General features: G+C 36.1%; 1 protein-coding gene across 4 annotated transcripts in view; it reads left to right on the forward strand.

Moving 5' to 3' along the window:
- The window catches only part of Ankar (ankyrin and armadillo repeat containing), a 50,689-nt gene that overhangs the window by 13,425 nt on the left and 14,963 nt on the right, over positions 1-22,301 (forward strand). For 2 of the 4 annotated variants that reach the window (XM_090354461.1, XM_090354462.1), the window contains exons 7-18: positions 328-547; positions 2,435-2,470; positions 3,293-3,494; positions 4,384-4,592; positions 6,617-6,721; positions 8,883-9,124; positions 12,720-12,888; positions 16,837-17,078; positions 17,233-17,386; positions 17,469-17,630; positions 19,924-20,030; positions 21,374-21,496. In XM_090354461.1, the coding sequence (XP_090210587.1) occupies positions 328-547; positions 2,435-2,470; positions 3,293-3,494; positions 4,384-4,592; positions 6,617-6,721; positions 8,883-9,124; positions 12,720-12,888; positions 16,837-17,078; positions 17,233-17,386; positions 17,469-17,630; positions 19,924-20,030; positions 21,374-21,496 (1,971 nt within the window). The remainder of the gene's footprint in view (positions 1-327; positions 548-2,434; positions 2,471-3,292; positions 3,495-4,383; positions 4,593-6,616; positions 6,722-8,882; positions 9,125-12,719; positions 12,889-16,836; positions 17,079-17,232; positions 17,387-17,468; positions 17,631-19,923; positions 20,031-21,373; positions 21,497-22,301) is intronic. The other 2 variants (XM_090354464.1, XM_090354463.1) reach the window with 2 other exon arrangements.

Below are 22,301 nucleotides of genomic sequence, written 5' to 3' on the forward strand. Positions count from 1 at the left end.
CAAAGTCAGATACAATAACAACATGAGATAAACCTTAAGGGGAAAAGAAGAAAAAAGAAACAGCTTCACATAGTACATTAAGAACAACAATCGCAAAGATAAAACTCTTGTTTCCTGGAGTTCATTTCACTTAGCCTCATCCTATATGCCATATGTATATTGCTTTTGCTCTATTATGATCCTCTGTTAAGAGAATCCTAAATGTATGCTAATTGTTATGAATGAGGGAAACCCATCTGGATTTGATGAATAGATGTCATATGACTATGTTAACATACCACATGTTCTTTTTATTTTAAAAACCAATTCTAGCCTTCTTAATTCCAGAGTATCCCATTTGGTATGAAGTCTGCTGTTGAAAGAGGCTTATCTGCTGTTCTTCATACATTTGGCCGTAAAACCTCAAGCTCGTCAATCAATGTTTCAGACGAAGCAGGTTATACTATTTTCCATCATGCAGCTCTACACAACAGAGTTTCTGTTATATGTCAACTGTGCAATGCTAACTTCAATGTCAACCAGAGACGCTTCATTATGTTCAGTCAAGGTATCACAAAGTTTTTAAACCAAAACGGTTTTCTTTTTCTATTTTCTCCTTATGTAGCATTATGATTTAATCTTGAGCTGGGCACTGGTGGCTCATGCCTGTAATTCGAGCTATTCAGGAGAGATCCGAGGATTCCCGTTCAAAGCCAGGAATGTATGTAAGATTCATATTTCCAAATAACCACCAGAAAACCGTGCCCAGGCCCCCAGTTCAAGCCCCATCATGAACCAAAAAAAAAAAAAAAGAATTAATGTTGACTTGTACAGAAAACTAAAATGTGTTGTTGGTATTTTCAGCAAAGTGGAGAGTTTTTGTATAAATTGTTGCTAGCTTACATATTATGTTTGTTTGTGTCTCCTTACTCACTGGAGTGTAAGCTGTATCAGTCTTCACAGTTGATCAGAAAGTATTTGAACATATTGATGAATGAATACAGGACATTTGATTAACACTAGCATAATTAATACATACTGATGCATTATAGAAATTCAGAGAAAAGAGAAATATCACCATCAGATTCCAGAAGAACATTCTTACCTTTATTCCTAGGTTCTCAACCAAGGACTAGTTTCTTCACATAAACTAAAATTATATTCAGTAGTATGAAAACAGTAATAGTCAAAATATTCTCAATTGTGTTATAACTTAATACATAATTGTACCTTAATTTTGAACATTAACAGCTTCCTTCCAAGCTAGTTTCAGATTTAAAGAGCCATTTGTTTAAGCTGAACAGCTAATTAGACAAGCCTATAATCCTATTACTTGAGGCTAAGAAAGGAGGAGTGTGAGTTCAAAGCCAGCTTAGGCTATGTAGTGTGACCTGTCTTGAAAAGAAAAAAAAATCACAGACATTTTTTTAAGCATTAAAAATATGTAGTGATTTTTGTATCTACTGGAATACATTCAACTTGCAGAAGATATAATTTGAAAAGGAAAGTGTGGATCCCCTATAACTAAAAAGGAAACTCCAAAGAAATTATTAGTTTTTATAAATTCCATCCCTGTGGTTTCTCACATTTGTAACAATAAGTATATGTTTAGGATTCTCCTAATAGAGCATCATAATAGCTCAAAAGCTATATACATATAGCCATATAGGATGAGGCTAAGTGAAATGAATTCCAAGATATGGAAATAAGAGGTTAATCTTTGTGATTGTTGTTCTTAATGTACTATGTGAAGCTATTTTTTTCTTCTTTTCCCCTTGATGTTTATCTCATGTTGTTATTGTATCTGACTTTGGTACCTGGTATATCGTATATATGTTTATTGTGTATTTGAAAATGGGAAGGTAAGGGAAAAAAACAAGATGAGTGGGAGGGGGTGGGGGAAGGAAAGTGGGAAAAAAACATGGGAAGGGGAAACAATGTTCAAGAAGTAATACCCACTACTTGATGAATATAACTGAAATGCCTCTGTACATCACCCTATAATAACAAAATAAAATTTAGAAAAAGGAAACTCAAGATATATTATTGGGAATGGGTAGCACAATAATGACAATAAAAATAAAGGGTGATTTTATGTTTTAATGAAGGTAACTACCTTAATAACTATTAAAATATAACTGGATAGATTTTGAAGTATGGGAAATGTACAACTCTACTACAATTTTATTGTTTAATAAACACAAAATTATCCCAATACTGAGTTTTGAACGGCTACTTGAAAGGCAGAGTTTCCAAACCTCTGCTGATATGTGGTGTCAGGTGCATGTTGTAGGACCACATGGATTGACTAAAAGTTACTCTCAGTATTCTTTCATGTAACTCTGCTATATTCTACACATAGCCACTTTACTCTTACTCATATGAGTCCTTGTGACTCACATAGGAAACATATTTTATTAATCATGCTTCTTATAGGGCTCTTCTTTTTCAACAGAGTCATCCAAAGTGGACATGAAAAAAGAAAGAAATGGTAAGACATGAATAAAATATTTAGTATTTTTTAAAAAAGTTATTGTGGGGCCAGGAGCTTGGCCTAGTGGTAGAGTGCTTGCCTAGCATACAAGAAGACCCAGGTTCGAGTCCTTGGTACCATTTGCATAGGAAAAAGCTGGAAGTGGAAAAAAGCTGGATCAGTGTCTTGTAATTTTTTTCTTTCTTTAGTGATGGTGGTAGTTTTTTGTTTTTGTTTTTTTGGAGATAGATGTCATGGAGGTTGGCCTGAGTGCTATCCCTGAGTTCTTCAGCTCAAGGCTTCTGCTCTACCCTTGAGCCAAGCCCCACTTTCCGTTTACCAGTGGTTAATTGGAGATAAGAGTCTCATAGATTTTAGTGCCTGGGCTGGCTTTGAATCTCGATGCTCAGATATCAGCCTCCTGAGTAGCTGGGATTATAGCGTGAGCTACCGTACTTGGCTCATTTTGTGGATTTTCTATTATATAATACTAAACTCTGTGGTTGGGCACCAAAAAGTTATTAACTAATTAATTTATACATTTATTTATTTAATGTGCTGGCCGTGGGTCTTTAACTCAAGGCCTAGGCATTTTCCCTGAGCTTTCATGTTTAAGGCCAGCTGTTTACCACTTAAACCACAGCTCCACTTCTGGCTTTTTGGTAGTTAACTTGAGATAAGCCTCTCCTACACCTTCTTGCCTGAACTGGCTTCAAACCATGATCCTTATATCTCAGCCTCTTGAGTAGTTAGAATTACAGGGGAGAGCCACCAGCACCTGGCCACAGAGGTAGTTTTTAAGGAATACTAGTGCTTTGAACACTTATCCATCTATTCCAGGTCCAACACCTTTGCACCTGGCCGCACAGGCTTGCTCCTTAGAAGCAACCATCTGTCTACTCTGTTTCAAAGCTGATTACACTCTTTCTGAAAAACGAGGCTGGATGCCAATTCACTTTGCAGCTTTCTATGACAACATCTGTATCATCATTGCTCTTTGTAGAAAAGAACCTAGTTTATTAGAGGCTGAAGCAACAGCTGAGTAAGTCATATTTGTAAGAATATAAATTTATAGAGCTGGGGGTATGAATCAAGTGGTGAAGTATTTATGTAGTAAATGCAAGGCCTGAGTTCAAACCATAAAAACCTGTTTGCATACATGATATATGCACACAGTCATAGCTTTGCTGACACATTGACATGGTTGTACAGTAATATATGTCTGTTAAGGAAGATAGGAAACATAATAATAGTCTGGAAAACCATATACTGAACCTAACAACCTAAAAACTTTCACTATCCCTAAAGCATATAGTGGAATTTTCAGACAAACCTTTAGTTTCTGCCACAATGAGGAAGCTGGGATTTGTAATTGGATATGAAATGTGAAATGAATTGACTATTTCTACCTGGGCTTCATTTTTGTTACTTTTTTTTCCAGTCCTGGGCTTGAGTTCAGGACCTGAGCACTGTCCTTGGGTTTTCTCAAGGCGAGAGCTCTAGCACTTGAGCTACAGCACCAATTCTGGCTTTCCCTATGTATGTGGTACCAAAGAATCAAACCTGGGTCTTTGTGCATGCTAGGCAAGCACTCTACCACTAGGCCAAACTCCTGGTCCATTACTTTTAAAACAGATTGATAAGAGTTGCCTTCATTTTCCTTCACTCACAGAATTATTATAGGGAATGAACAGGATAGCATATTTTAAGACCTTGGTGCAAGATCAAATTCCAGAGAATTCATAAGACATGATAAGTTGGGAAAGAGGAGAGGCAATAATATTAAGAAGAGCTGGGGAGACAAATATATATATAGAGAGAGAGAGAGAGAGGATGAAAATTTCTGAGGAAGGAAGGCAATGGTATAAATCAAGCGTTTTACAAAAAGCACGATGCTGAAATACTACTGTAATGTGTTTCTTGATGTTTAGGAATCAGTGTACTCCACTGTTACTTGCTGCAACTTCAGGAGCATTGGACAGTATTCAATACCTGTTTTCTCTTGGTGCTAACTGGAGAAAAACGGATACGAAAGGAAATAATATAATTCACTTGTCAGTGCTAACTTTTCACACAGAGGTACTAAAGTATGTAATAGAGTTAGATATTCCTGAGCTTCCAGTTTGGAAAACTTTGGTGGGTAAGTATAGAACACATGATTTCTTTGTATATACCTTTTCTGATTATTATTTGCTTTAATTATTGATATTTAACTGATAAACAAAAATAAAATCATGCATTTTTGCCAGTCCTGGGGCTTGAACTTAGGGCCTACGTACTGTCCCTAAGGTTCTTTTTGCTCCAGGCTAGCACTCTACTACTTGAGCCATAGCATCACTTCTGGCTTTTTCTGTTTATGTGATGCTGAGGGATTGAACGCCAGGCTTCGTGCATGCTAGGCAAGCACTCTACCACTCAGCCATGGTTCTAGTCCAAATCATGCTTATTTTAAATATTAAAATAACTATGAAATAAATTGAGTTAAAATAAGAAATAGAGATGATAAAGAGCTATTGTTTGTATGCAAAAGTAGTTTTCTCTGTGTGTGTGTGTGTGTGTGTGTGTGTGTGTGTGTGTTTTCATACAATCTTGGGGGATTGAACAGAGGGCTTTGTACATCCTAGCCAAGCACTTTTATTTCCAAAACAACATTTTACTACCTTCTTCCTGGGTGGTGTTACCTTGAACTATTGGGTCTCTTCATGCCTCCACTTACCATTTCCAAGCCAATAGGCTAGGTTTTAATTTTTATGTTAAAACCAGTGGTACATGATCCAAACCATATTTTACATGTCGATTTTATTTTTTTCCAACTTCTTCCAAACCGAAAACAAAAAGTAAGATTTATAAAACTAGAGAAAATTAAAGTTCAAGTGGAAAAGATTTCTTCCAATTCCTTCCTAATTTTAGAAGAAATTTAGAAACTTCTCTTCATATTTTGATAAATGCTTGTGAGATAAATACTTGAGATTTCCCCCCACACTTATATTCAGAAATTTTATAAGGGTAAACAATTACTAAGCCAATTGAAGGTATACATCTAATTTTACTCCAACCATGGAAAAGCTGAATACCACTTGGACTCACATAATAAAATCCTCAGAATTGGAAGTGGCAAACAGGAGAGTTCTCCATAGAACCTAACCAGGAAAGAGCTAAAGATACTGATGCTAGAAATATTTCTGAGAAAATGGAAGGTAGAAGGAGTCAGGAAGTAGAGAGGAAAGCAGAAAGAATTTCAAGGATGACAGCAAAGGGAAGTTCCAGGTGGAACTATTTTCAGTTTGCAAAAAAAAGATGGAAGGTTTGTCACTAAGTATAAAGAAAATTAGATGAAGTTTACAAAAGAAATTATTACCTCCAATAAACATAAAAGTGACAAACGAAACACAAGGGTAGAGTATAGGACTCATGTGTGAATGATAATGCAATATTCTCTGCCATCTTTGAAATCCCACACACAATTTATATTCAGAATATATTTTAGATATGAGAGAGAGGCACTGTTTGCATATATCCAGCTAGTCTAAACCATTTAGGCCCAAGAAAGAATTTCAGGATTTTTAAATAAATTATATATATATATACACGATAAACCTTCATGGATATATTTTTAGCTTTAATTATAACTAATATCTACTATAATGAAATCATAAAATGAAAAGTTTTTTGGGGGGGCATTTTTTGTGTGACTCATAGGCTTGGATGTTTCAGTCTATGGCTGTCTTCATTGCTTTTAAGCCTGTCATGCAATAGCACACTATGGCAGGAGGCTGTGGCAGAAGCCTCCTCACCTTTAGGTGTGGAAAACACAGAAACAGGAAGAAGGGTGTAGTCCCACAATCCCCTTCAAGATTATGACCCAATGACCTAAAATATTCCATTAGGTATCACCTCTTAAAGGTTCCACTCTCTCCCAACGTAACATGATTTGAGAGGTAAACAAACTTTTAACAAATGTGTTTTTGAGGGACTGTTCAGATTCAAATTATATCATATATAAATCTGTTCAGCATCTCACAGAAGGCCATACACAGATGGAAATGTAATGCATGCAGTTAATGGTCAAGGGGATAATCTCAGTTGTTGAGTTGAAATAAAGCCAATGAGTCATTACATCTTGCATAAATTACAGCTTGTGTTTTTCTGTTGAATACTTACTAGAAATGTTACAGTGTGAAAACTTTAAACGAAAAATGATGGCTGTCATGTCCTTAGAAGTAATTTGCTTAGCAAAAGACGGATACTGGAAATGTATTTTGGATGCAGGTAATACAAATCTATTAACTATGTTTTTCTTACTGTATTTGAAATTTAGCTAAATTATATTTGAGTCAATCACTTTAATGCATCTGGTGGGTCATGGCCTGGGCACTGTCCCTGAGCTCTTCAGCTCAAGATTACTGCCCCACCCTTTAAGCCAAGACCCACTTTCCCATTTTTCTGGAGATAAGAGTCTCAGGTCCTATTGTGCCCTGGTTGGCTTTGAACCTTGATCCTTAGATTACAGCCTCCTGAGTAGCTAGGATTACAGGCGTGAGCCACTGTATCTGGCCTAAACTATATTTTTTAAAGAAACTTTTAGTTGATGCTAAGCTTCACTTTCTTTTTAAATCAGTTCATGTATCTGTAAACATTAATTTTTATTTTCTTTGTGAAATCTGCACAGGATCAGAAATCTAGAAATTTTACAAGAATTTTTCTATTTCTCTAAAACTTTGCAAATTTAAAAGCTGATACCATACCACTTCCACATTTACTTTAATTAAAAAATAGCAGAAGAAATCATGTTGAGTGAGACAAGTCAAGACCAAAGGAACAAAAGGTGCATGGTATCCTAATATGTGGCTATTAGATCCAAACAGTACAAGAGCGAGGACTCAATATTTGCATACCCAATGCTATGGACATGGTACTGGAAATATAAACACACCTACATAGATATAAAAACTTATGACTCTATAGACATATTGTTCTATTACATAGATTAATATGTATCTATGATATACAAACCCTTAGCCTAATTTTGATTATGTTCTAAAAACTAAGTGCCAGTGATTAAATATAGAGATTCCCTTCTTGTTTAACAAACAAGTATTTGAAATATGATGTAAAAGTTTGAAATATGATGTAAAAATCAATGTTAATAAATTCTTTAAAAAATAGCAGAAGAAATTTTAGGCCAGAATTAGTTACATATTTAGGACAAACTAATCACTTAACTTATTTAATTTCATTTCCTCATTAGTAAAGTGGTTCAATTTTTGGGTCGGATGCAACTTTCTGAAATTATTTGTGACTATTCAACATAGTAGCCACTATTTTAATAAAATATTGAGTACATGTGAGATGCACTAAGTTTATTTGATTATATAAAGTCTCCTAATATTGCTTAAACTTTAAGTGCTGAATTTTCCATTTCTCAACAAGTGGACTGTAGGGTCTGCCGAAAGGAAACTGCACGCAATACAGGAAAAGAGGGTTTATTGCATGAGGAAAGAGCAGACTCCTGCCACCCAAGATGGAGTCAGGCGAGCAAGAGAGCTTATGGTGGGAAGTGAGAGATTATATAGTGGGAGGGGTGTAACCACAGCTGAAGTAGATGTGATCTCAGAGGTTGGGGAAATGCCTCAGACTGGGGGACCTCCCATGCCCCCAGGCATGCCAGTTGCCAGGGTTATAGATTCTGGTGGGGATTTCCAGGGTGCAAGGAGAGAGAGCCAAGGGAAGAAGTCATTTCTTCCAGGCAGACCTAACATGGACCATAGATTTACCTGAGTAAGAATGACTCATTTCCAGTCCCTAAACATACAAAAGTTTTATTTGTACCCATTATATTTTCCAACACTTATGTATACTCTATAATGTGCTCTCTTTTATTTAAATTGAATAATACAATATGATAACATGCAATAGAAATCAAATTTTCTATTCCCACCAAAGCTATTGATTTCCAGCTTTCAATTAATTACAAATAATGAGGCTAGTGTTGTATATTACTAGATGCACGAATGCAGCCACAGAAAGCTGGTGCAATAATTGGAGCTTAACTCTACCATATGGTAACTCAAAGAATATCTGCCAGGTGGTGTGTGTCTATAATCCCAGCACTTAGAAGGCTGAAGCAAGAGGATCATGACTTTGAGACCAGCATATATTATTCAAACAAAATGAATTTACCAATGACATTAAAAATTCAGTATCTTGATGATATAGGACTACTAATAGCGTATAACAGTGCTGTGGACAAATCAAATGTACAAACAACCAGAACTTTGTATAGTGTAGGTAAGACAGGAAAATATATTTGCAAAATCTTACTTATTTTATATTTTATGTGACTGTCTATATTGCAGTGCCAAAAGACATCATTTAAAATTGACTATAATTTATTCCAAGTGATTCATGATCATTGTTTTTTTCTTTACAGGCACCATTCCTGCCTTAATCAATTTATTAAAAAGTCATAAAATTAAATTGCAGTGCAAAACTGTTGGGTTATTGAGTAATATCTCAACCCATGAAAGTATAGTACATGCTTTGGTAGAAGCAGGAGGCATTCCAGCTTTGATCAAGCTATTGGCTTCTGATGAGCCCGAACTGCACTCCCGCTGTGCTGTTATTCTGTATGATATTGCTCATTATGAAAACAAGGATGTTATTGCTGATTATGTAAGTCATTTTATGGAACACTGTTTTTGACTGAAAGTAATTCCATCATATAGAATGTAGAAAACCAATGACTCAGGTATTAAGCATTTGCAAATCTTTCAAGAAAAGGGAGGACATAAAATAAAAAAATACTTCCGGGCTCCTGTGGGTTGGCGGTTCAGACATGGCCAAGTCTAGGAACCATACTATGCACAACCAGTCCCGGAAATGGCACAGAAATGGCATCAAGAAACCTAGATCACAAAGATGTGTCTCTGAAGGGGGTGGACCCCAAGTTCCTGGGGAACATGCGTTTTGCTAAGAAGCACAACAAGAAGGGCTTTAAGAAGATGCAGGCCAACAACGGCAAGGCTCTGAGCGCGAGGGCCGAGGCAGTAAAACCCTGGTGAAGCCCAAAGTAATGAGCAACAAACGCAAGCTCCCCGAGCAGGCCACGCACAAGCTCCAGCAACTTTCCCCAAGCTGGGCAGGCCCATCCATGCCTACATGACCAAGGGCAGCAGGCTCACTGGGCCCAAGGTTGGGGCCCAGGCCCTGGCTAAGGCTAAGGCCAGGGCCAAGGCCAAGGCCAAGGCCAAGGCGCAAGCCAAGGCCCAGACTCCAGCTGCCACTCCAGCTCAGGCCCAGGCCGCAGCACCTAAGAATGCCCAGGTCCCAGCTTCTAAGGGATCCCAGGCTGCATTCCCTAAGGGTGCCAGGGGCCCTGCGAAGGTCTCATGATGAAGACCTCTGTCTGCTGGTGAAGAAAGGACTGCTGTGGCCCCCTGGCCACCATCTTCAGGGGGCCAGTGAGTGGTGTCATTTCTACCAATAAACCTGAGGCAGGATCTGGGATAAACAAAGCAAAACAAAACAAAAAAACGTCACTAAGAAGTAAACATTTGCTGGCGGGGAGTTTGGCCTAGTGGTAGAGTGCTTGCCCAGCATGCACCAAGGCTCAGGTTCAATTCCTTGGTACCACATGCATAGAGAAAGCCAGGCGTGGTGCTGTGGCTCAAGTGGTAGAGCTCTAGCCTTGAGAAAGTCCAAGGACAGTGCTCAGGCCCTGAGCTCAAGCCCCAGGATGGGAGAAAAAAAAAGAAAAAGAAGTAAGCATTTGTGTTGGTAGCTTGTCCAGTGAGGGCTGCTCTTGTTCTAAGATGGCACTTCCTTGTGTCTGCATGTGGCCCAAGGTGGAAGAATCAAGGGGCTCAGCTCAGGGCACTATGAAGCCAAAGTGGAAAACCAGGAAAAGGTTAAGAGGTTGGAATGCCACCTTCTCAGCACTCAGAAGGGTAGGAACTAGACCCTGAAAACGTCAAAACAGCCAAGGCTGTCTAAGTTGACTGGATCCCATAATGTTGAAATTACAGTTGACTGAACCCTATAAAGCTTGAGACAGTGGGAATAACATAAATGTTTTAAGTTACAGATTTCAAAACTATTCACCCCTTTCCCTAACAATAAAGGAGTCAGTTACTATGATGCACACAATCTCTATCTCATGTCAATGATTGCAGCCACAATGTAGTTTGACACCTTGTTTTCTGCTTGTACCTACAGTAATCTCTGAACTGAACTAAATAGGTTGCTTATCGGAACTCAGGGTTCCAGAGCGGGTGAGACTTGTACCCCCTGGTCCTTCACATACTTAACTATCTCTGTGTCTGTCCTCATTTCTTCAGTTCCGGTATTCAATTGTGCTGTACTGCCTTTGGAGAGCAACAGTCCTGTTCCTACTCTCCTCCAGACTTTTTATAGGCTTCCTAATGCCTTCATGATTTAATTACCTGCTAGTGGCCGTATCTTTTAGTATTATCACAAAGGAGCTTCAGCTCCTATATAGGAATTTTTGAAGAACACATAAATTCAAACCATAACATCTTTCATTAATTGTTCTTACTCTCTATATTTGTACAGATTCTATGCTAGTCACTTTTGAACATCACGCATATTAGCTGGGTTCTTTTGTGAGTCAACATTTGCAGAAATTCATATGGAGGAGGGTCTTGGCACATATTCTAGGTTAAGAAGACTGTTTCTCCTTTTCTCTTCCCAATTTTGTTATATGCATTATACAGAATACTTTGTTTCATTATAACATTTCATAGCTGCATCCTATGTACATTTTGACCATATTTCTCCTCTCCCATCACTGCCTCCTTCCTCCCACTGTCTACTTCATCACAAAATAGTCTCTGGAAGAATGTGTGTGTGCGTGCGTGCGTGCGTGCGTGCGTGCGTGCGTGTGTGTGTGTGTGTGTGTGTGTGTGTGTATATATATATATATATATATATATATATATATATATATATATATATATGTATATATATGCCAGTCCTGGGGCTTGAACTCAGGGCCTGGGCACTGCCCTTGGGCTTTTTCAAGGCTAGAGCTCTACCACTTGAACCACAGCACCTCTTCTGGCTTTTTCTATGTGTATGTGGTACTGAAGAATCGAACCTGGGTCTTCATGCATGCTAGGCAAACACTCTACTAGGCCAAGTTGTTTGAGTGAGTTCTTCTAGCTTCACTTTTACCTATAAACAGAAATTAATGGTGCATTTTCTTTCTCCCCCACAAAATGAAATTTCCTCTCTTCCTTTTTCCCTAACCAGTGAACTTTTTCCCAAAGGTATCATGATCATACTTGCTTTTTCTGCTGTTTGCCTTTTACAATTTATGCTACACGGGCCCAGGGAAGAGCCTACTGCCATCTTGAATTCTAACCTAATTCTATTGTTTTAAGCAGAGACAATAGAAGTGACTTGCTTTCCCTCAAGCAAGTTACTTGACTGGAGAAATTGTGCTCTGCCATCATTTCCTGGCAATGAGAGATATGTTAGTCATCCTGTTGGCATGTCATCCACATTTATTATGGATGAACTTTGGGATGTCTCTGAGACTTACTGAAAATATTATGACATGTTTTCTTCCTTTCCATAATATTCTTGCATTGTTTTGTTGGTAGAACAAGACACAATTTTTTATTCTTCTTTTTTTCTTTTTGCCAGTCCTGGGCTTGAGCTCAGGGCTTGAGCACTGTCCTTGGATTTTCTCAAGGCTAGAGCTCTACCACTAGAGCCACAAAACCACTTCTAGCTTTTTGCTATGTACGTGGTACCAGGTCGAACCCGGGTCTTCGTGCATGCTGGGCAAGCACTTTTACCACTAGGCCAAATTCCCGGCCCCCATTTTTCTTTATTAAACAAAACAAATATATTCTTAGTAAGCATATTAATATGTGTTGGACAAACTAGTAATGACTAGTGTACTGTCTAAAGAGGTAAACATTTCCAAGTGGGGAAAAGTGTTCAGTTATTCTTGCTGTACTTCTTAGATAATTTTTATGTTATAATAAATGTGCAGCCTTAAATTATTTTAGATAATTTTTAAAAATATACTTACTGAATACTTACCTTAAGTGAAAGCAGAAGACTTTCTCAATTGTATTAAATATTATTTTGACACATCAGTAAACATATTTATTTATAGGCAATTGTTTCCTAAATAAGCAGAGATTTATAGTAAGAAAGATTCTAGATCATGTTTTAAAATAAAGACTACATTTATATTAAATAAAATAAAATGTAATTGCTGTTCTTTTATTTTTAGAATGGAATTCCAGCTCTGATAAATCTCTTGAACTTAGATATAGAAAATGTGCTGATAAATGTAATGAACTGTATACGAGTATTATGTATGGGAAATGAAAAAAATCAGAAATCAATGATAGTACATGAAGGCATCGAACACCTTATCAGATTCTTGAATTCCGATTCTGGTGAGCCTCAACCTGTGAATTTTTTTAATAACCAGATTTATTATGTGAAGCAAGTATAGATTTTCACTTATTTTACACAAACTTGTCTGGACTTTGTCTGCAAATAGATTTACACATACATAATATGACCTACATACCTAAATGCTTTAAAGTAATGGTTTGTAAAAGGAATCGATTATCAAAACACCCTTTAAATATTTAATAAGACATTTATGAATGGAACTGTTTTCATGATCAATGAAAGTAATGCAAAGAATTTTATTCCAGGAGGGACAGGTGTCTTCTCATGTGAATTAGGATAGATAGATGTGTATATACACACATACATAAGTATGTACATACATAGGAAGATGATTGGTAACTGTTTTACAAATTATGTAGATTTCATATGTGGTGTTACATATTTAATGTTAAATTTCAAGGTAATCTGGAGGTATCAGATGGAATATCAGTTATTAGGCTGTATATCAATGTCTAATATACACCAAAACATTCCTTCTGTAGCTACTGCAGAAATATTTTATTAATCCTGAAATAATAATTTCCATTGAGAATATATAACAGTATATGCCTTAAATCTGAGAAGAGTTTAATATCTCCTCTGAGTTGACGGTAGAGAACTCTACTTTCTGTGATGATGTAAGAGAAAGAATATTTCCCCTATACCCTCTTACTTATATGAAACTAATTGTCATCATTACAAGTGCTATCAGAGTAATTTATATAAAAAGCAACACTAATTGTGCAACATTCTTTAAACTAAGAAAGTAAATGAATTAGTTATTGAGTCATTTCCCCTCTTAAAGTGAATCTGATTATCATTTAAGATAAAGTCTACATTTCTAGCATTGACTGTAAACACTTCAAACTTCCACTTTAAGAGTTTCCTGTCATCTACTTTCATCTATCCCTATCTATCTATTCTATCTATCTATCTATCTATCTATCTATCTATCTATCTATCTATCATTTTATTTCCTGTCAAGTAATTTTGAAACTATTATATTTATTGATTTTTTTTATCTTGGTCCACAAGGTTAAGAACCTTGCTTTTTTTTTTGCAAGTCGTGGGGCTTGAACTCAGGGCCTGCGCACTGAGCACTGTCCTTGGGCTTTTCTCAAGGCTCTACCATATGAGCCACAAACACCACTTCTGGCTTTTTTCTATGTATGTGGTACCGAGGAATTGAACCTGGGTCTTCGTGCATGCTACCACTAGGCCAAACTCCCGGCCCCAGGACCTTGCTTTTTGGATTCATCAGTATATCTCCAATGCCTACTATAGTGTTTTGTACATAATGGCCACTCGGTAAAAGACTGATAACCTAGATACATAAGGCCATATAGTATGACGCTAAATGAAAGGACCTCCAGAATATGTCCTTAATGTACTATGTTATCTCTCATCTCTTTTGCTGTCCCTTGGTTATCTCATATTGTTACAGTATTTCACCTTGTTATCTGATATATTGTATACATGCTTGATTGGTTATTTGAAATTGGATAGGGAAGGGGGAAAAACAACATGGGGGGGTGGGAGAAATGGGGACCATGACATGAGAGAGAGTATCAATGTATGTGAAATAATGCACCTTCTATCTAGTGAATATAATGTAACCCTTCTATTAATTACAATAAAGTATATGAAAAAAAGACTGATAAATAATTAGATGAAGAAAACATTTTCAACAAAAATGATTTAATACTCTTTACAAACTAATTTAAAGCGAGTATAGAAGCCCAACATTAGAGTGCTTGCCTAGCATTTGTAAGGCTCTAGATTCAACCTCAAACATTACCCCCAAAAATCAGTGAGTATGGAAATTGCCATAAATAATGTCTTATATAAAGGTAATTTAACTTAATAGGTATTATATTAAAATGCTTTATTATAGTGTCTACAAGATATTACTGCCTTTGTGACTCTAAGGAAAAAAATCTTACGTAAATTTTATTTGTAGAAATGCATGTTGATATCCTGTATTTTTTAAAAGTCTACAATGCTGGAGAAAACTAAAATTAAAACAATAACCTGACTGTATTTTAAATGAAGTGATTAATCAGATTGGGAAAAATTAGTTTGGGTAACTAAGTGGTAGCTAGATCTTGATCTTAGTTTTGTATTCATGGGGAAGTGGGTGGAACAGCTCTGAACTTGTGTTATAAATATTGTAAGGTGAAAAAAATCAATAAATTTGCTGATATTATTAGTTTTCCTACTGTGAAAAAATGTGCAGGATGTATGTAAGTAGGAAATAATTAACCTAGTGTGGTTGAACTGGAATTGGAAATGTCTAAAAGCAATTACATGTCAGTAGCAATGAGAACAGCCATCATGTAATCTTGGTGTCTTAGTATCATTTCTCATTAAAATAAACTCTCATGGAAGAAAAGGTTGGTCCTAGGGCAGGTTCAGAGGAGGTATGTATTCAATCAGGAACACCTATTTGTGAAAAAAGGTATAAAAGTGCATTTTATTTATTTGAAGAGAAAGCGTGGAAGCATAGCTTAAGGATACAAGAACCATTTTAAGGGGTTCTCACTTGCCAAATACTGAACAATTTGAGCCCAATGTAAATAAGGAAAACAATGGCTTATAATTCATTGAATGACATATAAATCCAGGTCTTCATCCTCATAAGATATAGATTGTTGGATAAACATGGAAATGAATAAATAGCAATGGGGAGCTCTTCTTTACAGCAGAACACCAATTTATAAAGGTCAAAAGTATGGGAGACTTGGGAAATGATATTAAAGATTGACTTGGGTGACAGTTATAAATAGTTGTTCAATCTTGAGGGCCAATTTTAATTAGGAACAGAATATTTTTATGGCTTAAAGTATCTTGCTCTTCATCAGAGGCAAATACAGTAAAGAGACTCATGATTAAAATTAACACTGCCAGTGAGGGCAGCAAGGACATCAAGAACTCTATATGAGTTAGCTCCCAAAGAACATAATGCCATTGAAAAATATTCTAGTTTGAAATGCATATCCTAAATAAAAAATGGTCAGTTGAGGAGTTAGTCTCTCAAATAACTAATCCAATATTCATTTAAAAAGTCGAAGTCACCTGGGTGCTGATGGCTAATGCATGCAGTCCTACATACTAGAAGGCTGAGGACTGAGAGAAATGCAGCTTCGGAGCAGTCCTGGTGGAACAACATTTTCTATTTAATCAAAGCAGAAGTGATTACAAATATACCCTTCCAAAGGAAATGATGTGCTTGCATATTGATTTTTATAATGCATACTAAAAAGACACAAAACATTGATACTCTAAATATATTACTCTAAATACTACTAATGTTTTGAAAAGGAATTTATTTGAAGGAGTATGTTGAGTTATTCCAGTAATTCCCAGGGCCATACTTAGTAAAGAAATACCTTAGGAGCTAAGATTTCTTTGAGAATATCTCAAGAAATGAAAATTTTGAAATAGGATAGTTTTTTTTTTCAGGGGGGAATGGCTGAGGAAATTAGGAATAAACTCAGAGCTAGGAGCATGGACTAGTGGTAGAGTGCTCACCTAGCATGCATGAAACCCTGGGTTTGATTCCTCAGTATGACATACACAGAAAAGAAACAGATGAGGTGCTTTGGCTTAAGTGGTAGAGTACTAGCCTTGAGAAACCTAAAGGACAATGCCCAGGCCTTGGGTTTAAGCTCCAGGCCTGGGAAAAAAAAGAATAAATTCATGAATGGAATATTTTGTAGACAATGATATCATAAAAGTATATATTTTAATGGTAAGTAAAAATGAGAATAAACCTAAAGTTTGGTGATGAATCCAAAGTTTCATTTCTTATTTCTATTTTGACTTTCTAATTTTCTGCAAGTTTTATATAAATTTGATTTTATAATGTGGGAAACTAATGATATGTTGTACTTGATACTTCTACTTTCTAAAAGACTAATTTGGCTTGTTCTTGGGTTCATCTGAAGATGTGCTGAAGGCTGTATCTTCTGCTACAATTGCTGAGGTCGGGCGTAACAACCCGGCGGTTCAGGATGCCTTAGCTAAGAACGGAGCAATTCCTCCCCTCGTTGAACTATTTAAAGGGAAGCAACTAAGTGTCCAAGTGAAAGGTGCAATGGCTGTGGAGTCATTGGCAAATCACAATCATTTTATACAGAAGGAATTTCTGGAAAGAGACCTAACCAAATACCTTTTAAAACTCCTAAAGGTAGGAAATTTATCATTGATGGTTGCTTTTTTTAATGACTTTTATGTATTTTGTTTAGTGAAAACCAAAACTAACGCTAAAATAAATATTCTGCACCCCCCCCCAAAGTGTTCAATAAATGTTCAATGAATTAATGGAACGTTTTCTAAAACAGGCATTTCAAATAGATGTTAAAGAACAAGGAGCCATAGCACTTTGGGCCTTGGCAGGACAAACACTGAAACAACAAAAGTACATGGCAGAACAGATTGGATACAACTTTATAATAAATATGCTTTTATCATCCTCAGCTAAAATGCAGTATGTGGGTACGTTATTTTCTATACACTAACCTTCACAGAGTAAAAGGCACTGAAGTATCATGCCTGCCTCTTATGTTGTCTTTACCAGGAGGTGAAGCAGTCATAGCTCTAAGTAAGGACAGCAGGGTGCATCAAAACCAGATCTGTGAAGGGAATGGAATTGCTCCACTGGTTCGCTTACTAAGAATCAGCAGGATAGCAGAAGGCACACTCCTCAGTGTCATCAGAGCAGTTGGATCCATTTGCATTGGTTGGTATACATTCTCAATCTCTTCACTTCTCAGCTTCTCCCACTGTTAGAGCCTTAAACCATATTTAATGTTTCAAAAGTTTATAAACAATACTCTCTAAGTCCTTGGTCAGCAAAATTAGCATCATTAAGAATTTTAAACTAGGCTTGCTCTTGAACTCTTGGGAGACTAGAAAACGATGACATACACATTGACTATTTTTGGCTTAATCTTATCTTTTAAGAGAAAACATTCTTTTTAAATTTTGAAACTTTTTCAATTTTTGAAGAATTTCGAATGCTAACATACACTTTCTGATTCCACACTCGTAACACAATAATTTCTTGTTTATAAAGTGGGTTTTGTTGCAAAGAATTGGCTTTTATGGCATACCTGAAAATGTGGACATTTTAATGATTGACGTACCAAAATTTTTACCCTTTCTAACTCTTTTTTAGTACATGGGACTGGCTGAAAACTGTTTTGTTTTTTTCTTCTTTTTTTAATTGTAGTTAATAGAAGGGTTACATTATATTCACCAGATAGAAGGTTCATTACTCCACAAACATTGTTACCCTTTCTCATAACATGGTCCCCATTTCCTTCCCCTTCTCTACCTGCTCATCTTGATTTCCCCCCTTCTCTATCCAATTTCAAATAACCATTTAAGCACATATAAAATATATCAGGTAACAAGGTGAAATATTGTAACAATATGAAATAACCAAGGGCTAGCAAAAGAGATGAGAGATAACATAGTACATTAAGGACAACAATTACTCATTATATGGCTTTTGTTTTCTCATCCTGGAGGTCCTTACATTTACTGGGGTTTTTTTTTATAAATATTTTTGGCAGGGTGATGTACAGAGGGGTTACAGTTACATTCATAAGGCAGTGAGTACATTATTTCTTGACCATTGTTACCCCTTCCCATATTTTTCTCCCACTTTTCCTCACCCCAACCCCTCCTGATTTGTAAACTTCATTTCCAACGTATGGCCTTGTGAATATTGCTGTTACAGTGGCTCACCCTTTCTCATTAGTCTCATTATCTTGTTGTTCCCCTTCCCTTCTCTAATTGAAGTAAACAAATGTATATACAATAAAACAGGTACTAAAGTTAGATTCAGTATCAAAATGACAGAAAGAAGATGACTTTGTAGGTCACTATTTCCTTTAGGGTGGCATTTACTTCTCTTCTGAATACTCCTTATAGAAATTCATTAACTATTTTAAGAAAATCAGCCAAAGAAAACACTTTCAATTTTTGGCTGCTTGTGGAAAATAAAATATAGTTTTCTCAAAGATCTTAGTAAATGATAGCATGCATACAATACTGCTCAATACACATGTATTTGTATCCACAGACTTTCTTTTCATTAGTTCAAAGTTGTTCAGATTAGGGTATAGTAGTAAAAAAAAAAAAGTTACATGCATCCATTCCCTTTTTTCTGCTTCTTTAAACTTTTCTAGACAGCAACATGTCAGTGGCTTCAGAGAAGCTGAGTTTTGTATTTACATTTAAGTATGTAAATCCGGGGCCCGGAGTTTGGCCTAGTGGTTAAAGTGCTTGCCTAGCATGCACGAAGACCCGGGTTCGATTCCTTGGTACCATATACATAGAAGAAAGCCGGAAGTGGTGCTGAGGCTCAAGTGGTAGAGCTCTAGCCTTGAGAAAGTCCAAGGACAGTGCTCAGGCCCTGAGCTCAAGCCCGGGACTGGCAGCAAAAAAAAAAAAGTATGTAAATCCATTAATATATACAAATATATGACATTTGTTGACAAAACAAATATGCTATTTTAATCTCCAAAAGGAGATTACTTGAATTTTCCATTGGCATTAGTCTTACAACTTAAAGAAGTGTGCTATAGATGGAAGATTATCTTTTCAGAACATGTCACTTAAAGAATCAAGAAAATTTGATTCAATGATTACTTTAGCAATTTTATAGAAATAAAATATTTTACTGAAAAATAATAACAATAAACTTAAGACCAATACACAATTATTTCTTCAATAAGTGATAGCTATTACCATTCCTTGATAATATATCTATTTTTGAATTTATTTCCTGAGAGTCTAGTAGATCACCCACAATTCTAACAATACATTTTCCATGTTTATTCAATATACATGTGCACTTTAAAAACATTAACAGGACTGTAAAATAGTGTTACTATAGCATTTCCTTTTGTAATTTACTAACCATATTAACCTTAGGATGCTCTGTCAATCAATATCAAGCTGCATTTGTCTTTAAATTTACAAGATGGGAACAGATTACTTCTTTGACACGTGGATTCTTACAGGTGTAGCCCACACAAGCAATCCCGTTAGTCAACAATACATTGTAGAGGAAAATGCCCTTCCAGTACTTATACAACTACTAAGAAAGCACCCTTCACCTAACATTAAGGTATTTATCAAGGTTTAAAGGTTTTCCTCATATAGTAGAATTAACATAAATATAATTTTAAGAGCAATTTGTATCTTTCTGAAAGTGCACAACCATAGTCTTAACTTTTTAAGATGAATTCAAAAAGTTGTAGACAATAAAAGATTGCTCTAAAACTAAAAAGTTAGCTGTGAATGTTATTAAAATATACTTTCTTCAAATATGATGATAAAGGCTTGTGTTCTTTTTTAATTTGGAACTTTTAGTAAGTATATATTTCAGTAAAAAATATGATAAAGCATGTAAAGATAGAAAAAGAAATAATTCCTGCTCCTCAGACAGGAAATGGGGAGTTATTTCCTGATTGTTTTTTTTTGGGGGGGCAGTCCGGGCCTTGAGCTTAGGGCCTGAGCACTGTCCTTGGGCTTTCTCAAGGCTAGAACTCTACCACTTGAGCTACAGCACCACTTTCCTTTTTTCTGTGTATGTGGTAACAAGGAATCGAACCTGGGTCTTCAGGCTTGCTAGGCAAATACTCCACTGCTAAGCCATACTCCTGGCCCCCATGTCCTGACTCTTTAAAGACATGTTTCCCTCAGATGTTTGGTTGTTTATTCACAGAATAAAATTATTACTGTGCTTATTAATAAAACTGGGTGGGTATAATGGATATGTGCAAGACAATATTTCTCAGAAAACACCAAGGTACACACTAAAGCACCTTGTGGAGGCTGACAGCATAACCTTATCAAGGCTGGATGTTAAGAGTTATTCATATTTCATTTACTTCTAATAAAATGCCTGTAATCAAATGACTTTCTTCCCCAATATCTCTTTTGAAATGTGTACTTCCCTGTCAAAACACTTCACTTCAATTGCATTCATCTTTATTTCAGTATGTACTTTCAGTGGGTTTGAAACTTATCAAAAATAGAACATAAACATCCTTCCCTTCCTCCCTTCCTCCCTCTGTTCCTTCCCTCCCTCTTTCCTTCCTTCCTCTTTCTCCCCTCCCCACTCCTATCTGTGGGCTACATCCAAAGCCTTAAACAAATTACCTACTAACCACCCCAAAACCTGAAGTGTTGCTGTGGCTCAAAGTAGTAGCACTATAGCGTTCAGAAAAAGAGCCCTGGGAAAGTGCCCAGGCTCTGAGTTCAAGCCCGGCCACCGCCAAAAAAGCTATTTCTCTAGAAGTTGTATCAGTCTTTTAACTCTTTTAGCACTTGTCAGGGGACTGGAAACAACAGGTTATACTTTAGGTAACACCTTCACACATTATGTCATTGCACTTTCCTGTATAATAAAATATGTCATTTGAGAATAAGTAACTGAAAAATACTTTCTGAAAACTACCTATTTAGGTTGAAGTAGCATTTTCCTTGGCATGCATTGTCCTAGGGAATGATTCCTTGCAAAATGAATTACAACAATCTGAAGGATTTAATTATTCTGAGGTCCTTTATCTTCTTCACTCATCAGATAAGGTAATAACTTTACAAAAGATTAGCATTTGTTTAGAAGAATCTAATAAATTAGACTATTGTAGACTTGCAGTGATAATGCAGAAGTAAAACTTACAGGGAAAAGTAGTGAAAAATGGCTTGAGCCCAAATATACTTCTCTCAGTCCCCCTTACCTAAATTAGATTCACAAAGCATGCTCCTTTGGCACATTTTTTCCATTACTATTCTTTCTTACTTGGCCCAGTGTTCTATTTAGCTATTAGTTAGCTCATCCTTTCTCCATGACTGAGGCCTGGTTTCTTATTCCTTTGATTGTACTGAATACCATTTTTCTTGCCAAGAGATTACTGTGTCTATAATTTTTAAAATGTATAATTTTTATTATAAAATTTCTATCTATATATGGGGATAAATATATATCTAATGATAAATAGATAGATGAGTGAACTTAAATACTACTTAGCCCAGTTTTAGCAATAGTCAACTCATGATCAACCTTAATTCATGTATAAATCTACTACTTTCCCTATATTATATTTTAAACAACCCTCAGATATCTTATCATTTTATCTATCAATGTTTTAATATATACAAAGCGCATTTTTGTATGCGTAGTGGCAGAATAAAATTGACTAAGATTGAGTTGATCAGTGAGTTATCTGTTTTATATGCTACAGTGCTGAAAGTAGAATATTTAAATTTGAAAAATACAATTTAGTATTAAAATTGTATTTAGTAATACATTTTTTAGGTTTCTATTAGTCCTCCTATATTTGTACAACCTAGTTGGCTTTTGCTGTTTGCTAAATCTAATGTGGAGATAGTC

This window comes from Megascapheus bottae, chromosome 21, assembly GCF_031878675.1.
Source record: "Megascapheus bottae isolate mThoBot1 chromosome 21, mThoBot2.hap1, whole genome shotgun sequence".
NCBI lineage: Eukaryota > Metazoa > Chordata > Mammalia > Rodentia > Geomyidae > Megascapheus > Megascapheus bottae.